This window comes from Talaromyces amestolkiae (assembly GCF_001896365.1).
Source record: "Talaromyces amestolkiae strain CIB chromosome Unknown scaffold17.1, whole genome shotgun sequence".
Classification (NCBI taxonomy): domain Eukaryota; kingdom Fungi; phylum Ascomycota; class Eurotiomycetes; order Eurotiales; family Trichocomaceae; genus Talaromyces; species Talaromyces amestolkiae.
Genome location: NW_024468053.1, coordinates 4,247 through 26,099, shown reverse-complemented (window position 1 = coordinate 26,099; position 21,853 = coordinate 4,247). Strand labels below are relative to the sequence as shown.

At 45.2% G+C, this 21,853-nt stretch overlaps 8 protein-coding genes across 8 annotated transcripts; 4 read left to right on the top strand and 4 right to left on the bottom strand.

The window, feature by feature from the left end:
* Window positions 1-224: 224 nt before the first annotated feature.
* BHQ10_007811 (uncharacterized protein) lies at window positions 225-2,655 on the top strand (the record flags this gene model as incomplete). The annotated part of the gene is made up of 7 exons (XM_040880548.1): window positions 225-415; window positions 482-590; window positions 651-1,366; window positions 1,441-1,585; window positions 1,652-2,119; window positions 2,170-2,532; window positions 2,581-2,655. 7 exons carry the CDS (start codon window positions 225-227, stop codon window positions 2,653-2,655), a joined length of 2,067 nt encoding a protein of 688 aa, XP_040736314.1.
* Window positions 2,656-2,706: 51 nt separating this feature from the next.
* Window positions 2,707-5,890, bottom strand: BHQ10_007810 (uncharacterized protein; the record flags this gene model as incomplete). The annotated part of the gene is made up of 6 exons (XM_040880547.1): window positions 2,707-2,787; window positions 2,856-3,017; window positions 3,080-3,517; window positions 4,326-5,447; window positions 5,501-5,791; window positions 5,849-5,890. 6 exons carry the CDS (start codon window positions 5,888-5,890, stop codon window positions 2,707-2,709), a joined length of 2,136 nt encoding a protein of 711 aa, XP_040736313.1.
* A 228-nt stretch (window positions 5,891-6,118) lies between these two features.
* BHQ10_007809 (uncharacterized protein) lies at window positions 6,119-7,261 on the top strand (the record flags this gene model as incomplete). The annotated part of the gene is made up of 4 exons (XM_040880545.1): window positions 6,119-6,463; window positions 6,520-6,617; window positions 6,673-7,028; window positions 7,080-7,261. 4 exons carry the CDS (start codon window positions 6,119-6,121, stop codon window positions 7,259-7,261), a joined length of 981 nt encoding a protein of 326 aa, XP_040736312.1.
* A 627-nt stretch (window positions 7,262-7,888) lies between these two features.
* On the top strand, window positions 7,889-9,586 carry BHQ10_007808 (uncharacterized protein; the record flags this gene model as incomplete). Its single annotated transcript, XM_040880544.1, has 2 exons — window positions 7,889-8,658; window positions 8,725-9,586. The coding sequence occupies 2 exons, from the start codon at window positions 7,889-7,891 to the stop codon at window positions 9,584-9,586; spliced, it is 1,632 nt and encodes a 543-aa protein (XP_040736311.1).
* Window positions 9,587-9,770: 184 nt separating this feature from the next.
* Window positions 9,771-11,400, bottom strand: BHQ10_007807 (uncharacterized protein; the record flags this gene model as incomplete). The annotated part of the gene is made up of 3 exons (XM_040880543.1): window positions 9,771-9,927; window positions 9,989-10,060; window positions 10,118-11,400. The coding sequence occupies 3 exons, from the start codon at window positions 11,398-11,400 to the stop codon at window positions 9,771-9,773; spliced, it is 1,512 nt and encodes a 503-aa protein (XP_040736310.1).
* Window positions 11,401-11,624: 224 nt separating this feature from the next.
* BHQ10_007806 (uncharacterized protein) lies at window positions 11,625-15,306 on the bottom strand (the record flags this gene model as incomplete). Its single annotated transcript, XM_040880542.1, has 8 exons — window positions 11,625-12,214; window positions 12,321-12,401; window positions 12,472-12,735; window positions 12,794-12,840; window positions 13,356-14,254; window positions 14,313-14,838; window positions 14,910-15,000; window positions 15,057-15,306. The coding sequence occupies 8 exons, from the start codon at window positions 15,304-15,306 to the stop codon at window positions 11,625-11,627; spliced, it is 2,748 nt and encodes a 915-aa protein (XP_040736309.1).
* A 473-nt stretch (window positions 15,307-15,779) lies between these two features.
* BHQ10_007805 (uncharacterized protein) lies at window positions 15,780-18,404 on the top strand (the record flags this gene model as incomplete). The annotated part of the gene is made up of 5 exons (XM_040880541.1): window positions 15,780-15,881; window positions 15,977-16,117; window positions 16,185-16,458; window positions 16,512-18,204; window positions 18,257-18,404. 5 exons carry the CDS (start codon window positions 15,780-15,782, stop codon window positions 18,402-18,404), a joined length of 2,358 nt encoding a protein of 785 aa, XP_040736308.1.
* Window positions 18,405-19,071: 667 nt separating this feature from the next.
* On the bottom strand, window positions 19,072-20,058 carry BHQ10_007804 (uncharacterized protein; the record flags this gene model as incomplete). The annotated part of the gene is made up of 1 exon (XM_040880540.1): window positions 19,072-20,058. The coding sequence occupies one exon, from the start codon at window positions 20,056-20,058 to the stop codon at window positions 19,072-19,074; it is 987 nt and encodes a 328-aa protein (XP_040736307.1).
* Window positions 20,059-21,853: the final 1,795 nt, after the last annotated feature.

Here is a 21,853-nt window from a genome sequence, read left to right as displayed (position 1 = left end):
ATTTCCGGAAAGGTGTTTCTAAACATTATCTGTGTACTGGCAGAATCTTCTTTCGAGTCTGCACGTGCAAGGTCACCTGCTAAGCTGGACTCGTGACTTCCTCTGCTGCCGGTGCCTACCTTCCTCATCCATTTATTCTTGCTCCGAGAACTCCTACCCTTGACTGAAGATTGAAGAACTTTCCATCTGAGATATCCACTGAAGATCTTTCACATACTGCAAAGATGCAGTACACTCCTTTCGTTTCGGATATCGAACTCCCATTCTATACTTCGCTTGCATCGCAGAAGATCAACCATGACAAGCTAGATGATTCCGCCAGGAGAGTACAAGGGCTCTATGAAATTCGCACAACAGACGCCCCTGCTGCATCATGTCGAATGCAGATTTTAGGGAACGCGCTCAACAGCGACCAGTAAGTTCACAAACGCAAACGGATGTTGACAGTGAATCAAGAGCTAAACCATTAATTCTTTTGAAGCGTCCCACCTGGCTACTACAAAGCCGAGGGCACAATCAAGAACTTCAACACCGTTGAAGAGTATAAAAATGCAGATAAGATACAAATGCTTCAACAAGCTGGGAGAACCGTAAGAGTTCCACGCCCTGTCTTTTCGAAATCTTAAAAACACCACTGACCATCAATGTAGATCTGGGATGCCATAGGAGATAGTTCGATACTATCAAATCCGTCGATATTGTCGTCATTTTTGATTCTTTCATTCGCGGACCTGAAGAAATATAAGTTTCAATACTGGTTCGCATTTCCTGCAATCACCTCTCAACCACACTGGATTCCCGTGTCCGGAACCAGCTCAAGTGATCAAGCTTCCAGCCTGTCAATTCCTGGCTCTAGGAATCTCTCCGAAGCTGAAAGCTCGGCTCTTGTTGATATAGTTCAGACCTGGAAGACCAATACTGATGTACGACAGCATGGATTCTTCCTAGCTCGTAAGGGAAAGGGATCTGGCAGCACCGATACTCCAAATTGGAAAATTTCGCCATTAGCGGACTATGAGAATGGCTTTTTCGATGGCTCGGAATCTCAAGATCAATACTTTGCTTTCGCCGACCCGTCTAATTATCCCAACGCTCCGGGTTGGATGCTGCGCAACCTTCTGGTGCTTTTACAACGCCGCTGGGGTCTTCAGAAAGCCCAGATTCTATTTTATCGAGACGTTCCAACCAAGCGGGAACTTGGACGGAGTATAGTAGTTACACTACAATTAGATACCACCCTAGATGCTAAAACTGCCAAAAACCTGGCGTCTAGCGAGATGCCGAAGATTACCGGTTGGGAGAGGAATAGCGCAGGGAAACTTGCTGGACGGATCTCTGACCTTACAGCATACATGGACCCTCGCAGGTGAGCCGAGGTTTCTACCCTACGCGGTACGCGTGTGCATGCGAAGTGGCTAACATGACCACCGTTTCCTGAAGATTGGCCGATCAAGCAGTAGATCTGAATTTGAAACTGATCAAATGGAGGATCAGCCCTGGCCTCGACCTCGACAAAGTTAAAGCAACGAGCTGTCTCTTACTTGGAGCTGGAACTCTGGGTAGCTACGTTGCACGCAATTTGATGGTAAGTGCCCTTTCCCTCGTGGGCTATGCCTAAAAAGCATCATAAACCTTGCTAAGACTACCACAGGGTTGGGGTGTACGGAAGATTACTTTTGTGGATAATGGATTGGTGTCCTTTTCCAACCCGGTGAGACAACCGTTATTTAATTTCAGTGATTGCCTAAATGGTGGGGCAAAGAAAGCCACAAGAGCCGCAGCAGCCTTGAAAGAGATATATCCAGGAGTTGTATCGGAAGGTCACATATTTTCCGTCTTGATGCCTGGCCATCCTGTTACCGACGTTACTCAGGCTGCTAAAGAATTCGAACTCCTTCGCAAATTGATCGAGGAACACGATGCCATCTTCCTCCTCATGGACAGCCGGGAGTCTCGTTGGTTGCCGACAGTTATTGGAAAGTCTCTGGGAAAAATCGTGATGAACGCGGCCTTGGGCTTTGACACGTTTGTCGCAATGAGACACGGAGTGAAGCCCCAATCGGCTGGTGAAGCGGAGCTTGGATGTTACTTCTGCAACGATGTGGTTGCACCGATAGATGTAAGTCTACTACCCTTTCATTTCCCAACGTAGCTGATAGGTGCCCCCAGTCCATGAAAGACCAGACGCTTGATCAGCAATGCACAGTTACCCGACCAGGCGTCTCTGCGATTGCATCCGCACTTCTTGTAGAGCTCTTCGTGTCCATTTTGCAACATCCTGACGGGGCGGCCGCTCCTGCGCCAATCATCCAGAATACTGAACGAGGAGATCATCCTCTCGGCCTTGTTCCACACCAAATCAGGGGCTTTCTCTCCACATTCTCCAATATTCCAATCACCGGCAAGAGCTATGATTGCTGTAGTGCATGCTCGGACAGAGTTGTGGACGCGTATAGGAAAGATGGCTGGGACTTTGTGCAGAAAGCAATCAACGACAAAGACTATGTCGAGGAATTGAGCGGCCTGAGAGAGGTAATATTCTTGATGATTGCTTTTGTATCGGTGCTGACGTCTTCACAGGTACAGCGAAAAGCTGAGGAGAATGTCGCCAGGATCGAATGGGATGACGACTCCGAGGGACTTATTGAAGATTAAACCGCTCCACCAAATCTGGAATCCTCAACTTTCCGAGGAAGGAGATTTGATTCAATCTTCGATATCGAGCACGTCTGATCTTGCGGCATTTGGCTTTCTAGCCATAGCAACAAAAAATGCCTCCCGTGACTCCTATAAATTATTGTCAGCGAATACAAAGACGCCATTTTGTTGCAATGGCGGGGCGAACTTTGTCATACACTTCGAGACGATTCGGGCTTCAACCTATGCACCCTCTCGAACAACACTTTGAGCTGCTTTTCGAAAACTTTATCTTCGGGTCCCTGGTAGAATTTGCAGACGAAGTGTCCCCCAGACTTAAGGACATTGAAGCTGAACTGCAGCGCCGCTCGGCACAAATCCTAGTATAATCACATTTAGTCTTTTATAGCCATCTCAAATATAGAAGAATCTCAACACTTACCATACTTCCAGCGTGATCCCGAAAACTTATTCCACTGGTATTCATCATCCTGCGATAAGGGTTACTAAGGCTCCTATTTGAGAATCCTTTAACTTGAGCCCAGGGTGCAGACATGTCGCTTAGAACAACGTCGACAGTTCGTTCTTTTTGTTTTCCATTTTCCTCCTTGCACATGTCGATTGTGGTAGTAGAACTCTCGTTCAATGATTGTAAGACGGTAGTATCATCATCTGCTGTGATATGTCCAGCTTCATCCGCTGGTGGAGTAGGTAATCGTAGTCGACCGCGATTGGGATCTCGCACAAATTCCAAGACATACTCCTGGATGTCTGGTGAAAGGAAGTTTCCCTGAATAGTAGATACGCCTTTCGGAGGCTGGGCGGGGATAATATCGACGCCTAGGACTCGGCCGTTGGGTTTTGTTCGCGTCACGGCGACCTTAAGTGGTACAGTCAGTCAGTAATGGCCTTGGAAGAGTAACGACTGCATGTGTTCGTCGGGTCTTACCTGAGACCATGAACCCGGTGCATATCCCTTAGACAATTGTCAAAATCAAGACGACAATAACCAATGACTATTATATATTATCTCAAGAAAGACTAACGAGATCAACGACTGTTTGGCCACTCCGAAATATCCGATATTGTTCGTCGATCTGTTGGGATGACCAGATTAGCAACACTTTGTGAATGTGAAAGAAGCACGATCCAGAAATTTCTACCTGCAAAAGCTTGAAAGCTGCTCTGCTTTTAAGGCCCCTAACCACGGCCTCTCTGGTGAACATATCACTGCGCTGGCGTGACTGCCATCGTTTGGACGAAGAGAATCGTTTCAGGTCTGTCGAAAGGAATTGAGCGTTGCACCGACGACAGGACAGAATTGCCTGCCATACTGACAGGACCGTGGGTCGCTTTGAAATCATGTGTGCGCTTGAGAAAGAAGATTGATATAAGTTATTCATCATAGTATCTTATTTACAGCGAAAAAGAATGTTGCGGAGAAAGCTGAACGGTAGCTTGGCTGCGGAGACACTCTGTGCTCTCCGCAGGCTAACTACAGTAACTAACTAAATAAGTACACCATACTCATCACGCGCAAAGATTTACTTGTTATTACTACGGTTAGAATATCAACTGCACGGCGACTTTGCTATATTCAAGGTATTGGTATTGTTACACTATATTAATCTCTTATCACGCTTTAGCGGAGAAAACGACGACGACTCCCCAAATGCAAGGCGGGCGACTCCTAGGGCTTGTGGGCGTTTGGCACTTGGCTTTAGGCTGGGGATTGACTTCTCTACCCTCTTTGGCCTTTCAAATTGTTCTTCCTCTTCGTCAAACAAGGTGATATCGCGCTGCCCACCTAGGACTTTTCGTTTTCGAGGGACTTGCTTTCCTCCTAAGGAGAGCCCTCTCTTTGACATGCCCCCAAGCATTGGTGGCATCTCGTCATGCCGTCGCGAGAGTATAGAATCTTCTGCGATTGATATGCCGTGTCCATCGGCCTTTACGATTCTATGGTCATCACCACCATCCTCGTTTTCAGCGCCGTTATCATGGTTAGATGGCGGAATCGCCTTAGGACGTCCTGCCTTACTGCTTTTAGGTGACGCTTTAGCCCGCTTGTCGGCATTGTGCAAATCTGCTTGTGGTCGCAGATCATCGTCAGAACTGCTTGAAGAGTCCTCGGCATTCCTGTTGCGCTTAAGGTAAGGTGTGATTGAGAATGACGACTTTTCTCCCAAGGCGGCAGAGGGTCTTGGCTGAAAATTTGTCTTGACCTTGACGGCACCCGGTGTTGCGATTGTCATGGATGGATCAAAAGTGCCACCAGAATGACCCAGTGACGCGCTCCTGTCACTAGCGATGCTTTGACGAGGCCGCTCAATTTGCTGGGGCTCGTGAGATAGAAGAGTATCGTTCTGGTGTTCCTTCAATTTCTCCTTTGTCACTCGTAGCTGCTTCCTAAGCTTATCAAGTCGTTCTTCCAAGGATTTCTTCTGTTGCTCCCATGCGGCTGACCGTTCATTAATTTCCTGTTCCATTCGGCGTTTTTCGTCAACTTCTTTCTTGATTTCCTCTTGCAATTTCTTCAGTTGTTGTTGCGCTTCTGCATTTTGGTTCTTGGTTTCCGTATTTTTATTTCGCTCAAACGCCCGCCTTTCCTCTTCCATTTGAACTTCTAGAGAATTGAGCTGCCTTTCTAACGCAGACTTTTCTGCGATGAGATTTTGGTGAGATCTGTTCTGGTTTTGGAGGTGCTCTAATTCCAGTTTCAAGTGTGCGATTTCTTTCGTAAGGGATAAGTTATCGATGGAGATCTGTTCATAGTCGGAGACCCTAAGCTTAATTGATACGAGATCATTCTGAATCAACAGTCAGAGAACTATTTTGCTGGGGGAAGATCGACCGAACTTACCTTTAGATCCTGCATCGCACGCGAATCAGAGCGCGTAGAAAATTGCAAGTTTGCCAAATCCTCTTGTGCGCGTAGAAGTTGTTGCTTCAGTGTTGTCTCGGCTTGGAGTAGCTGCTCGATGTCATACTCGGATCGTGCGCATTTCGCATGTAGCACCTCGTAGTCAGCGTCGAGAATGATATAGTCCACGCGCGAGATTCTAGTCTCTTCATAGGCTATTAGAGAATCCAGCTGTGCGAGGCTTTTCTCGTATGCGATCTCGAGCTGCGCTGATTTGAGGGATTGTTCATACTACATGCGATCGTCAGTCTAGTCAATCGTGATCCGAGCGACATTGAATAAACCTACTTCCCGCACGGAACACGTATCCTCCTCACAATAAGCGACCATTTTGAGAGGTTGATATTTATCAATTGTTCATGGCAGTGAGATGTTGACTGAGCAACAATCAATTAAGACGCGTCGAGCCGCGGAGCATACTAAGTAAGCCTTACTCCTCTTGGCTTAGCGGTTACGTACTCCGACTGAGTATTGGACACCTCACCATCTCGACCGCTTGTCACTATTTGTCTTCCTCTCCCTGTCGGACTTCCTGCTTGTGTCCAGGCAACTATCACCATGAGGCTGCTTTCCTACTTCACTGCACTACTGTGCACCACAGGAGTTGCCCTGTCGGCAGCAACAACCAAAAGTGACAAGCTAGCTCGCTTCCAGTCCCTCTCCCGATCAACTCCAATCGACTTGGATGATTCGACATACAATGACCTCACATCGGCGCCCCGAGACTATCATGTCGCCGTTATGCTCACAGCTACAGATGCGCGCTTCGGCTGTGCCCTCTGCCGAGAATTCCAACCGGAGTGGGATCTCATTGCAAAAAGCTGGAACAAGGGCCAAGCCGGTGATGTCGACTTGATCTTTGGCACACTAGACTTCAGCAATGGGAAGGAAACCTTTAGACAGGTTTGTGAACAGTATTGTCTTTGGACTTGCATTGACAAGTGGCTCACCATCTACAGCTAATGTTACAAACTGCCCCCGTGGTACTATTATTCCCCCCAACAGTGGGACCTGGCGCAACGGCCGATGGAGCACCTCAAAGATTCGACTTGTTTGGGTAAATCTTCATGCACAGAATCTTCTTTGGCTCTTTGCTGATGTCTTCGTCATAGCCCGACTACCGCTGAACAAGCCTACGTCTGGATCACCCGTCATCTCCCCGAAGGCCCGAAACCGCAATTGGTGCGTCCCATCAACTACATGCGACTTGCGTCCGCAGTCACCCTTCTGCTTGGCGCAATTACTCTTTTCACAGTAACATCGCCTTACGTGATTCCTATTATCCAGAACAGGAATATATGGGCGGCCATCAGCTTGATTGCTATCCTTCTATTTACTAGCGGACATATGTTCAACCACATCCGCAAGGTTCCATATGTTGCGGGAGACGGAAGAGGTGGAATTTCCTACTTTGCCGGCGGATTCTCAAACCAGTTTGGCATGGAAACCCAGATTGTGGCTGCAATGTGTAAGTGCCTTTTCATGCAGTAACTACGTCGCAATTCTAACACTTGTTCAGATGGCATACTTTCCTTTGCAGTCATTGCATTAGCCTTGAGAGTTCCACGCATGGCCGATGCTAAGACTCAGCAATTGGCTGTTATTATTTGGGGCGTTATACTGCTCGGCATGTACAGCTTCCTTCTCAGCGTCTTCAGGGCCAAGAACGGCGGCTATCCTTTCTACCTACCTCCGTTCTAAGATATATATTTTGGAGTGTCTCACGCCAGTGAACAGGATGATATCTGGGACACTTGCACACTGGCCGGATTTGTATTTGTACGACTTTTAGAGCAATGATTGTGTTGTTGTTTGAGGAAAGTCTTATTCCACATTTCGGATCAGCTTCATGTACAGACAGGGAACATAGTGGCGACATCAATAACGGTACAGCAATCGAACGGTTTCATTGCTGCTGTGTGAGCTTATTGGGCGAAGTCCAAACGAGTCATGGCTTTTTTCTTGCATAAGGACTCAGAGTATACAGTATATCTACTATTCCATGTAGACCGTGGATACAATAATTCAAGATTACTCATTACTAAATTGAAATCTTATATCCGTAACTATGCACCGGCGTTGGGAAATTTTCATATACAGGACGCATGCTCATTTGCGGCCAGTTGCGGAAATGGTGGCCTCGGGAGTGAACCATTCCGGCCAACTAAGCTTCAATCAACTTCCTTATCAAAGAATTTCGTCCATACAAACTCAATTCCTGTACACAGGAGAAAAACGATCCAAACTACAAGAAAGGAAAGTATCCAATATGGAATAACGGAGTATTGGCGGTGCCGAAATCAATCATTAACAATTGATACCATTACAATGAGTGAGAGTAGCCAGCAACCGCCAAAGGCACCACGCGCGTCCCTGGCGTATGGCACGAGTTTTCTGATCTTGATACAAGTCGTGTCGCGGTTTCTCACATTTGCCTCGAATCAGTTGGTGTTGCGCCACTTGTCTCCAGAGATTGTTGGTGTTGCTACCCATTTAGAACTATATTACATCACAGTACTATACTTTTCAAGGGAGTGTGTACGAATCGCAATCCAAAGAGAACCCATATCAAATGAGTTTGAAAGTGCTGATAAGGAGAACACGCACAAACCCGACACGACTAATAAGGCGGACTCGAAAATTGTCAAAGATGACTCTGCATCGTCACAGACAGTGGTCAATATGTCGTACATTGCGATAGCCATTGGTCTGCCCCTATCCGGACTCCTGGCTTGCTTCTATCAGTCATGGGCGACGGGAGAAGTTCTATCGACGCCTTATTTCCGAGAAAGCTTACGCATAGTCGCCCTGGCCTGTATGGCAGAGCTAGCTACCGAACCATTCTTTGCAGTGGTTCAGCAGCGAATGCTCTACAAGGAACGGGCAATCGTGGAGACCACCGCGGCTTTTGCAAGGAGTATAGCTACCTGTGCTATTTCTATATGGGCGGCAAGAGGCGAATGGCATGCAGGTGTTTTGCCCTTCGCCATGGGATATCTCGCATACGCTGCTGCTTTGATCTGTGTATACAGCTGGCATATGCTGGCAAAGTCAGCAAAGCATAACTACTCATTTTGGCTCACGTCAATCCAGTCCAGGTAAGATCTTCAACCGCCTCGAAGGTTTGGAAGTTTTGGGAGTATATTTTGCTAAGCAGAATACAGAAATGCTACGAAATACATTGCGAATAGGTTCTCGCGCACTTTATTGTGGTTGGGTGTCAATCTGTACCTTCAGTTGATTGTGAAGCACTTTCTCACGCAAGGGGATTCCATGATTCTTGCCACTTTCTCGACGTTGGAAGATCAAGGCATATATTCATTTGCATCGAATTATGGCGGTCTCGTTGCGCGCATGGTCTTTCAACCCATTGAAGAGAGTAGTAGAAACTTGTGGTCAAAGCAGCTGAATACAGCAGATAAAGATGAAAGGAAACATAGGGCTCAGATTGAAGCCGCAAGATCCCATTTGACTGATATTCTGCGAGCATACGCAATTTTAGCGTTGCTAGCCGTGGGTATCGGTCCAGATGTTGTCCCGATTGGCCTCAAAACTCTCATGGGATCACGTTGGATGTCGGAGAAGGTGCAAGGGTTGCTATCGGCTTACTGCTGTTATATCCCATTCCTTGCATTCAATGGTATCACGGAAGCATTCGTTTCTGCTGCTGTCAGCCCTGCAGATATGCGAAGGCAAGCTGCCTGGATGACTGTTTTTACGTTGTGTTTCGGGTTGGCATCCTACCTGCTTCTCACCGTTGCAGAACTCGGCGCCTTTGGGTTGGTGCTCGCAAACATCATCAACATGTCTGTGAGAACAGTCTGGAGTCTTTCATACATACGAGGTTACCTGCGACAAAATGGTTCTGGGCTCAAAGTCACCGATTTTAGCCCCAATGTTCAGACACTGGGCGTGCTTGCCCTTGCAGTTAGTCGTCAACTGCTTGGCTACCGGCCTTTAGGTGACGGTCTCTACGGCATATTGGGTAAGCTTGGGTTTGCCGCGATTTATGGATTGATAATGTGAGTCTATCCGCCCAAACAAACTAAAGTGCAATAGAAAAAAATGCTAAATCTGGGAAATAGTCTATTTCTAGAACGCGACTACATATTGGACCAGTATAGAAAACATGTCCGTGGCAGACACTGAGCTTGTTGTACATAAGAAAGAATGAATTCTAGAGATGCAAAGAGATCTCATCATAAGCCCTCTAATCGTCAAATGTGATCTTCGTCGCCGATTTAGTCACGTCCACGTCTTTGAAAAAGGCACCGTAGGCATCGTGTTGCTTCTTCTTAACAGTGGTGCCAAATTTGAAGAGAGAATCGGGAACATTTTGTTTCGCGGCTTTCAAAACATTGATCAACCTAAATTGATAATTTATTAATGTTCATGTTGTCAGAGTTTGCAGGAAGGGAAATCACTTACGCCCCTGAATGCGCCTTGTCGTTCTCTGTGAAAAGGGTTATAGCATCGCCATCGGCTCCAGCTCGACCAGTTCTGCAAAAAGAATTAGCTTTATACACCAAGATTGCATATATAAGTAATGTCACTAACCGTCCTATGCGGTGCACGTAATCTTCTATTGTCAAGGGAAAGGTGACGTTAACCACGGTCTTCACCGCTGGGATATCAAGGCCTCTAGCGGCCACGTCTGTAGCAACAAGAATGGTAACGGCACCTGACTTGAAAGACGCAAGACTCTTGAATCTTTCGCTTTGACTGAGGTCACCGTGGATTCCGGCGACAGCATATCCCCTCGACTGGATAAGTCGTTCAATGCGCATAGCTTCTTTCTTATATAGACAGAAGACCAGGATCTTGCCTTGAGGAGATTCCTTCGTGAGCTTTGCAAGAATTTGAGTGAGTCTGTTTTCCTTGTCCCTCCCATCCAATACTTCGACAACCTGTTTGATGCGAGTGTTTGCACGAGGATCTTCGGATGGTTTCCCGCCAACGGTGACCATGACTGGATCTTGAGTGAAGCTATTGGCAAGGTTTCTAACAGCGACGGGCCATGTAGCTGTGAACATGGCAGTCTGTCGTCTAGAGACGGGCATTGGGGCAACGATATCTTTGATATCTTGCTCGAACCCCTTGTCTAACATCCTATCTGCTTCATCAAGGACAAGGTACTTCACTTTAGACAGATTGATTGCGCCTTCCGATTCAAGATCCTTCAATCGACCCGGCGTGGCGACAACGATGGCAGTGTCTTTTAACGCTTCCCGCTGTTCGTCTTTTCTGACTCCTCCGAAAATGCATGTAACTCTGACGGAGACACGAGGAGCATACCCCTCCAATTGTTCGTAAATCTGCATGGCAAGCTCTCTGGTAGGTGTCAAAATCACCGCCCTTGGATGAGAAGGCTTGAGTTTCTTCTTGGAATCCACCATGTTCTTCAGGCATGGGAGACCAAAAGCCAGGGTTTTTCCACTGCCTGTCTCCGCGATACCAATGACATCTCTCCCAGAAAACAGCAATGGCCATGTGGCAGACTGCACAGAGGTCGGTGCCGAAAAGGTCTTGAGCGGTTCGTATAAAATGTGATCGTGTTCGGGAAGTTGAACGAAGGAGAGAATTGGCGCTGGGGGGTTTTCCCTATTCAGTGGATCCGAGATCTCTATCGTGTTGATTTTCATGAAATCATCTATTTCCGACTGAGGAGTTTTTGCACTGGGTGTATCAGATCCGGACGAACTCTTACTGCCCTTATCTTTCTTTTTCTTCTTCTCGTGTGTACCGGTCTTGTCTTCGGCATAATTTTCATCGTTGACAGTCTTTGTTTTCAATTTCTTCCGGGACGGTTCATTTTCTTCGGCGACTGTTCTTTTCGCCATTGTAAATATGATGAGATAATCAAGCAACTCCAATTCTCAGCCGCCTGGTATGTTGAACCTCAAGTGGGTAACTTTTATTTTTTTCATTTTTTCTCAAAAACTAAGCTTAAATGATTTCTGCCACTCTTGACCGCCAAGACTCCACCCCTTATCGATAAGGAATATCGCCAGAATATATATCAAACAAGACATGATCATAATCAGATATCTCCCACTCAATTTGATCACGGTACTGTGCAAATGATCTTGCCCTTTGTTTGATTGCTTTCCAGCAATTTGTGTGCTTGAACGATCTGATCGAATGGCAATACTTTGGTGATGAAGACCTTGAAAGTGCCGTCCTCAAACTTTGGCATAGCATTCTCTACTAGAAGATTTCGAAGCTTCTCCTGGTATCCTTCATCGCGGCTTCGCAAAGTGCTGCCTTCGATTCTTAGTCGTTTGATCAAGATAGGACCCATGTTGACACCTGCAGGTAGCTCAACGCCGCTCATACAACCTAGCACGACGATACGACCGTCTCGTGCAGCAGCGGTCAAGTTCGAAGCAAAGTAATTTGCTCCAATGAAGTCAACAATCAGATCAACACCCTTGCCATCAGTAGCTTCTAAAACACCCTTGGCCCAATCCTGGGTGTTGTAGTTGAATCCCGCAGTGGCGCCTAGCTCGTTGACGCAAAAGTCGATCTTCTCCTGAGACCCTGCCGTGACAAAAATCTTTGTGGCGCCGAGGGCTTTTGAGAGTTGAATGCCAGAAATGGATACGGAAGAAGCGCCAGCATGCCATAGAACCGATTGACCTGTTTTGAATTCTCCTATCAAGTTCAAAGCTTGTGTTGCAGTGATCCATGTCTGACAGTCATGTGTTAGTTGGTGAGTACTCTTGGGGAAAAGAGGTATTCAGCCTTGCCTCTGGTATACCCGCAGCCTCCTCCCACGAGATTCCAGATGGCTTGTGGATAAGCATTCGTGTAGATACGGATACATACTCCGCATAGGCACCTGGGCATTGACTGACCGTTAAGAGCTATTCCCAAAATCGGATTACTGATGCTCGTGCTAGTAGTCTTACCTCCATATGCGAGGCCGAAAACCTCATCGCCAACTTTGAAACCACTTTGTGAATCTGGAAGCTCCTCAATGACCCCGGAAAATTCCACGCCCATTGTGCTGGGAGCTTGCGGTGGAACTGGATATTTGCCGTCCCTCTGCAGCAAATCCATTCGATTGAGTCCAAATGCCTTTATTTTAACCAAGGCCTGGTTACCGGTTGCGACGGGGCGGCTGATTGTGTCCATGAACATAGCCTCTGCCGGCCCTTTGCCATCCTTGATGCCTACCCGAAGACATGGTGAGATATCAGTCTTCCTCGGTGAGGAAACAGCAAGACAAACCTATTGCTTTCATCGACGCCATGGTTTGTGACTGCGGTGTATGTATGCTAGTCAGAAGCGAACAGCAGAGCCAATTTAAGGTAAAGTATGAGAGTATATATGTTCGAATACGTAATGGGAAGGTTCGCTAGTTAGGTATTATTAATTTCTCCCCCACACTGACTGAGGTGGTCCCACATCTCACGGAATTCCGCTGTAATATGTGTACGCTATGTATAAGCACGCAACAAGTAGTTACGAGAGATTTCTGATACACATCGGCTTCATCAATCAATTCATTTACTTCATTTAACCCTCCAGTCATTATTTGATAACACATCATTGGCAGCACAGGGAGAGCAACATCGATCAAGCAACAAACACACGTATCCAACGAGACATCCTCATACAAGACTATATGATTGGATGAGGTTCGCCAATCTTGTAGCTTCTTCGGAGTAATTGATCGGCTTGGCCGAGGATATCTGATATCGAATCCTGTAACAATCAATAATTAGAACGTTACTCTGCTGAGAGAACCGGGTGCCGGGCATGGAAAAGAATCTTAGAGTCTTGAACATACCTCTGCTGTTCGCCGTAATGATCCATTTTCGCTTTGCAGCGGAAGCTCCATGTCTGACAATTGGCCTCCTGGAAGAGCTCGCTAGCTTCATACTTGTTTTCGGCTTCCATACTAACCAAATCGTCCGCCGTTGTGCCCATGATAAGTCTTCCAACTTCATCGAAACAGTTTAGCCATAATTGACCAGTATGATCGCTAACATTGATAAGCATGATGTAGCGATACTCTGGTTTGGGATAAGTCTTGTCGCATCGCTCACAACGCCATTGACCAGGGTCAAGTTCGCTAACTTTCTTGTTGCAATCCTGTGAAGGGCATGCCGGGTAGCTCACATTGTCTTGTTTGATGTAAATGATGGTGGCTTTCAGAGAGAAAAAGTCGGCGGCTTCTGACATTCCCAACTGCTCTTCGCGGATCTGGGCGATCGTCTTGTACTGGTCGAGCTTCCCGCTGCCAGAAGTGGCCCCATCTGACATGGAAGCATGGGATGCAAAAGTGTCAGACCTTCCCTGTGCATCATACCAGCCCTTGAGTCTGTGGGCCTCTTCAATGTCGGGATCGACGGTGAAGGTGCCGGAACTGAGCAAACTCAGGCTTCTACCCCCAAAGTCGGACACCTTCACGCCCTTAAAAGCAACTACTGATTCAGGTAAAGTGTTGAAATTTGTGGCTAGATTGCCCCAGACTGTCAGTCGAACAGAGAATCCGGTATTGTCGACAAGAGTCAGGTCCCGTTTGTCGTAAGGTTTGTTCGTCGTTTTAGAAGTTATCTGTGAGGTCTGTCCGACTTCTTTCAAAACACCAATGACATCAATCGTTGTGTCTTTCTCCACTGACTGAAGGTCACCAATGGTAGTGAAATTGAATCGGACTTGAGGAACACTGTCCTGGTCTTCAGCCTGTAAAGATTCACATGAGTTAAATTTCTCGCCCAAAAAAGAGTGAACAGCAAGCTACCTTTTCAACAATAGTGTCTCGCTCAAACGTGAGCTCGTAGTCATTGTTCAAATTTGAAAATTGCTTCTTTGCAATCTGGACTCGACATGGGCTTGAGATGTAATAAACTGAGCCCTCTTGGAATAGATCATAGAGTGAGTCACACTGATCGTTGAAACCAGTCGCCTTAATCTCGCCACTATCGTCCAATAGATTCACGCTGAAGAGTTTGCCTTCCGAGTTGCTGCGATGCCATGTCTTGATAGCCGACTTGCTCGTGCAGCGTGCCTTTATCGTCCACTTGTGAGAGTATGGAGATATAGCCTCAATAGGGTAAATAGTTGCGTGGCCAGAAGAGGATGTCTGGCGTATGTTGTGAGCGACGTGTCCGGTCGGTACTTTTGTACCGTATACCCCATTGCTAGACATCATTGTTGGTGTGGCTTTCTCCTCATCTTCTGACTTGCCTTCAAGTGGTTTGGGATCCCCGATTTTCTCGTATTCGCCGAGGTGTTGTAGGACTTCGAGATCGAGTATGATGAGGATTCTTGAAATCACGATCAGTACTGCCATATTAATTTACTAGATTCGGGGTCAGGATTCAAATGTGAGCCATACTTCTTGCCTTTGATAGAATTTGACTGAAAAGACTTTAGTCGTACGAGGCAACCTTTTCTAAGAATTCCATCTTTGACGAGGTGATTCGCTTCTATAAGGGATCTCATTAGATACGATCAGTGTCAACCGACCATCCCAAAGACTTACGAGTAGCGATCATAGTTTGCACATAATTAGAAATGTCACTGAAAACCGCTCGGTATCGCTCTTGACCGTTCGGCTGAGGAGCGAGTGGTTTGATTTGCACACATTGGACGATGGGCTCGCTTGGGGCTGTTCTCGATTCATCGAAGATCGCACTAAGTGAATCTATTAGGAAAGGGCAGAAAGAAACTCGATAGGCGACAACTTGCCTCAGGGATCCCACCGAGATCAACGTTGCTGGGTCAGTAGCCATGGTTACTGATAGATTCGTTCAGACCACAGCACGCGGGTGATGGCCAAGATGTATGACTGCCAAAGACTTGTTAGCACACAAGTAGTCTGAAGCAGCTCGACTTTCCCAAGATTGTCTCTTTCACCGTTGGGACAGTAATGGGTTAGGTCGAGTAGATGGAAATGGGAAAAAGGTACGACGCGTGTGGCGCGTTTTGGCGCGACTAATCGATGGCCTGGATGCCTTGGTGCCTTGGGAAGAGGGCCAGCACCCCGCACTAAACAAACACGGAAGGCACTATAGTGTGAGTAACCTTTTTTGATGTCATCGAGAGCTCCTTCTTCCAACTATTGTCTATCTATCCATCATCCTCTCACCATCACCACTAGCCGCCGTCGACTCTTTGTGCTTTGCTCATTGCGAAACAGTTTCATTCTGTTATCTGTTATCTTTCCCACCCATCTCCAGCATGGCGGGTTGCCGTCATTTCAAAGATGCAGGTACATCCGTCCTCGGCCCAGCTTCGTGACTACGCGATACTAACGTACTCCCGTTTCCCCCTAAGACGTGCGACCTCCAAACTCGACGCAGCCCGTGTACAGAGAAGATTGCACTCAGTGTTTCGATTCGATAGTAAGGGACCTAGCCTGTCACAAAATTGTCATGTGACTGAGTAGCTGACAGCAACCAGGACGATCCATCCGGCTTGAGTGTCTGCCTCCATTGCTTCAACGGCGGATGTACTGGTGAAAGGAATCACTCACAACTGCACCATACACGTACAGGGCACGTGTTGGCTCTCAATATCAGGCGGACCAAAAAAAAGGTACAGGTGGGTTGACACGAAGATTTGCAAACCTCGAGAGATCTGCTCAGCTAACACGGTATTATCTTTATAGAGGGATGAGCCACCCCAGAAGATTTCTAAGCTTGCTATATTAGCCGAGACGGAAGAAGACCGTTACGATACAGCAACAACCGTTATCTGTTACGAGTGTCAGGAAGAGAATACTGGCGATTTGGATGATAGGTTATCCGCCGTAGTGGATGGAGTCATGAAAGCTCTGTCTTTCTCGAAAAGAGAAGAGGTTAAAGCGTGGGAACAAGAATTCATTCCCTGCGAGCACACCCTATGCTTGGTCCAGCAAGACAGCGGAAATGTCAACGGGAGTGGTAAGGAAACTAGTGCCAAAACCACACATTGCCCAGTTCTAATGTGATTTTAGATTTGAAACAATGCTCCTCGTGTGAGCTGAAAGAGAATCTATGGCTGTGCTTGGAATGCGGCAATGTCGGCTGCGGTAGGAGCCAGTTTGGAGGTGTTGGCGGTAATTCACATGCCTTAGCCCATGCAGATTCGTCATCTCATGGTGTTGCTGTCAAGCTTGGCTCTATAACACCAGAAGGTTCTGCCGACATATACTGTTACAAGTGCAATGAGGAGAGGTTAGACCCTAACCTGGCCGCACATCTAGCGCATTGGGGCATCAACATTGCAGAAAGTGAGAAGACGGAGAAAAGTCTAATGGAACTCCAGGTTGAGCAAAATCTGAAGTGGGAATTTGCAATGACAACTGATGATGGCTCTGTCCTACAACCAGTCTTTGGCCCTGGCTTTACGGGCCTAAAAAATTTAGGGAATAGCTGTTACCTTGCTAGTATCGTTCAATGTCTATTCGCACTGCCTGAATTTCAGCAACGATATTTTCGTCCCAATGAGGATCCTCCTCAGGTCAATAACCCCGCAGAGGATCTCGAAACTCAATTAAGGAAGCTGGCCGACGGTCTCTTGTCTGGAAGATATTCGAAACCTGACTCTGAGATATCGGTCCAACCTGAATCGGTGGAAGTACCACATCAAAGAGGGTTGGCGCCTGCCATGTTCAAACATCTCATTGGCCGCGGCCATGAGGAATTCTCGACCATGAGACAGCAAGACGCTTTTGAGTTGCTGCTACATCTTTTCAAACTTATCACTTTGTCGAATCGTACCGAAAGTTCGGCCAATCCTGTCGACAGTTTCCGTTTCGTTCTTGAACAGCGCCTTCAATGCCTAGATTGTGGTAAAGTCCGATACAAGTATGACGAGCAGGACAACATCTCAGTCCAGGTACCTGCCCGTCCACTCGCGTCGGAAAACGGCTTGGAAAAGACAGCCAGATACGAGTCAGTAACCATGAAGGAGTGTCTTGATATCTTCACTGGTGATGAGGCGGTGGAATTGAAGTGCCCAGGCTGCGGGAGTAACAAAGGTTTTCGCAAACGGTCGCTTTTCAAGTCGCTACCACAGCATCTGGTCATAAATGCCCGTCGATTTGAATTAATCAACTGGGTACCTACCAAACTCAACATCCCAGTGGAAATCAACGATGATGACATGGATATGGGTGCTTACTTGTCTTCTGGTCCCCTGCCCACAGAAGAATTTTTACCGGAAGATGCCGCTACTGGTACCCCGGCGTTCTCTGCTAATACCGAACTAGTTCAACAGCTAGCAAGCATGGGATTCTCCCAGGTACGATGTGAAAATGCATTGTATGCAACTGGCAATTCCGATCTCGAGAGTGCAATGAACTGGCTTTTGGCTCATCTAGATGATCCTGATATTGATAAGCCCGTATCAGTGAACAGTGGTGTAACCCCTTCGGAACAAGATGTTGAAAAGATTCAGCAACTTGGAGAGATGGGCATTGATGCTAAGCAGGCCTCAAGAGCGCTATCAGCGACAGGTGGAGATGTTAATAGGGCGCTGGATTGGGTATTTAGCCATCCTGAAGGTTCTGACGACGATAACGAGATGTCCACTGCCCAAGAGACTGGGTCAACTGCGCAGCGGGAAATACCCGGCGAAACAGATTTGCCTGCAAAATACAAGCTCCAGTCGCTGGTTTGTCACAAAGGCGGTTCACTGCATGCTGGGTAAGTCCTTGCTAACCGGGTAACCTGACAATGGAATGCTAACTTCAAACAGACATTACGTTGCCTTCTTGAAAAAGAAAATCCCTCATAGCGACGAATCGGCCTGGGTACTTTACAATGATGAAAAAGTAGTGAAGGCGGATAACATCGAGGAGATGAAACAATTTGCCTATATTTACATCCTCTCCAGGTCCAACTAGTCAACGCATAATTTACTAGCGGCTTTCAAGCGCATATGTTCTATCGGCGGAGTTTGCATCTCGGTGTTCCTTCGTCTCGGGGTCTTGCCCAGACGTGGAATCATGTAACTAAAAAGCAAGAGCAATATCAATAGAAAATCGGCACAAGAAATGAAGGAAACGTACACTTAGATTGAAAGTATCTAAACCCAATAGACCTATAAAACTTGTATGTAGTAGTAGTAGTTCCACGCATATACGTAGTACTTTACATGCAATACTACGAGGAAGGTAGGTATCACGCATCTGCCCTCCCCCGGTGGATTTGTCCCTGATTACTTACCGACGTATTACTTGTTCCCTGGCGAATTATCGATCCTTAACAATCCTAATCCTGAGCCCATTAAACCATACTACCAGTAGAGAATTTCACGGCGCTCAACTGTCTCGTTTTTCTTCAAGGCTCAGCCTCGGCTGTATGGGACAAATAGGAGAATACGCAAGGTCATTGGAGTCTTAGATGGAGCTTGGCGATAGTTATTGCTAGATGGAAGTACTCGGGGGAGGAGCGGTTTTATATAAATAAAAAGAAATAATTAAGGATACATGATGATCTGCTATGACGATGGGTCAGCCCCGCCTAAAGAGAAACCAACTAACGTACCCTCAACAACATTCCTCCTATCAATTATACAACCACAGGCGTATCGGCACATTCGACTTGAATGATATGATGCTTAAGTTTTGCGTCAAAAGCCGCAATTACAACTGCGCTTAACCTACGACCGTACAAACACGCTGAATCAAGTCCAATCGTATACCTTCCCAGCTGCAAGCGACGCTTAGCATCGTGCCCGAATATCACCGTAGTGTTCGATGTTCTCTCGTCTTGCCACCGGTCCCATTCCGCAATCCAGCCTTCTTCTCCAGGAGCTTCAGCCGGTATGAATTCGTCTTCATTGTCCACTGCACGGACAAGGCCCCGCATATGCATTATAGCGTGTGATTCCTGCTCTTCCAGTGGGATTCTCGGAACGAGGCCTGCATGTACAACAACTAGATTGTCGCCGAGGGAGGATGTTAAATTATAGGGTAGCTTGACGCACAAGATCAAAGGTAAAGCAGCAAGCCAGTGAAGATGGCGTGCAGAAAGCTTCAATGCCGTATCGTGCGTTGTTATCGCGCCATTTCTTATACTAATATCAGTTGTAGCAGATGCGCCTTGATCAGGAATATCAAGCCCCCGGACAATATTCTCAGGCAGGTCGGATTGAGGGTTCTCAGGTATGGCGGGACTGCCACTCAAGCCTCCGGAGTATGATAGACTATCCCTTGTGGTGTTGATCTCCTTGGCCGCATTTAGAACTGCGTTTTCGTGGTTGCCTCTCACTGCACTGGCACCAAGCTTGATAGCCAGATCAATAACACCAGGACCATCGGGTCCTTTATTAACTAGGTCGCCGGCTATTATCAGATGATCCCCTTTGCGTTTGTCGAAGCCGACTTTGTCTAAGAGTGCCTCCAGGGACTTTCTCATCCCATGTACGTCGCCTACAATGATTAGCTGTCCACTTGCTGGGCAATTTTCGGAAGACTGCGGAATGAGATTGGGCGGTAGTTCTGAAATGAAAGTTGTGATAGGAAATAGCTCGTCGGGAGCTTTTGTGGCCGTCATGATTCTTTCTTTCCCACTCTTTTAACCCTTCCTGACTTTGACTAGAGGGAAAGGAACCAACGGTTACCCTTAATTATAAAACCAGCCATGTCTTCTGCTACCGATTCATGGGAAACTAACTCTATAGGATCAGGAATTGTTCTAATTTTGGAAAATTCAAACCCCCTTTACTAAAACTTGTTTTGATCTAATTAGTTAGCACTCTCACCCAATCAGCGCTTTGCAAATCTACCGGTTCCTGATGAATAGAATACTTCGAAGCACCGGTATGGTGTTCTGGAGCAACTTCGTCTTCAGCGCTCCAAACATGGTGTATAGCTTAACGTCCTTCACACTATCAAGTTCAGTATCGATTTTTTTTATAGTAACTTAGGGATGCTTAGTTCGCTAAAGATATTACTATCTTAATTCTCCTTTTCATGGTCCCCTTCAATCACCATCAGTGGTGATGTGGTGCTGCTGGATTGCAGTACATGTTGTTTTTTAATAAGTACACTACTACCATCGCTCCGAGGAGCTTCTGGCATGGCTGTGTCAGAGAAAGCAAGAAGTCACAGCCAATGAATTAGGCCCCCATGCACGGAAGCTAATGCAAGAAGGAATAAAGGATTATTTATAACCGCTAGGATTAGAGTAACAAAGCTAATAGAGCCGTTTAGTAATAAACAGATATATTAGGTATATTCACTAAGAATAGAGCTAATAGAGCCCTAATAAGAACTTTACTCTAATAGCTATACTAATAATAAAATATATAAAGAATACTCTTTTACTATATATTTAGTCCTAGCCTATTATCTTAAATTAACTATTTAATCTTAGATATACTATTATTTATAGATCTAATTAACTAAAGCTATCTTATTATTATTTAGATATACTACCCTTTTCTAAATAGAATACTACCTAATTATTATTAAGTGATGAGTTTACTTTAATCTAGATAATTATAAATCTTTAATTTATAATAATTTAAGATCTTTATTACAAAAAAGAAATTCTAATAAAAAAGTATAATATTTTATACTCTTACTATTCTAGTTTAACTATAAGTAATTAATACAGCAACTCTATTCTAGTTATCTAGTAATACTACAACTACTAATAACTAAGATATTACTTCTATTCTAGTAAGAATTAAAAAATTTAAAGTATAAATTATAGATATATATAAATCAAGATATAATAACAACGTAACTCTTAAAGAAGTTAAGACAAGGAAAGTTAAATTATTTTTAAAAGAAAAAAGAATGCTTAAAGTTTTCCTAGTAAAATTATAAATTTAACTTTCTAATAATAATAAAAGGATTATTATTAAATAAAATAAGATTTTTATTACTTTAAACTTCCTTACTAAAGAAGTAATAAGATAATTTATATTATATATTACTAACTAAATTAAAAATAATAATAATTAATTTAATCTAGAAATAATAAATATATTTAATAGCTTCATCTATTTTAAAGAAAGATTATACTAGCTATTTAAAATAATTAATAAAGAATTCTAGAAATAATATAAAATTAAAAAAGTAAAATAAAATAGATCTATTGAAGAATACATTTTAAAATTCCTATAGATATCGGGATACCTTAAATAAAGTAATGAAAGATWATAAAATTAATTTTATAATAATCTAAAGAAGAATATTAAAGATTAAATCTCTTAGATTATATTATAACTAGAAACATTTAAGAAAATAATAAAAGCTATAATAATCTAAAGAAGAATATTAAAGATTAAATCTCTTAGATTATATTATAACTAGAAACATTTAAGAAAATAATAAAAGCT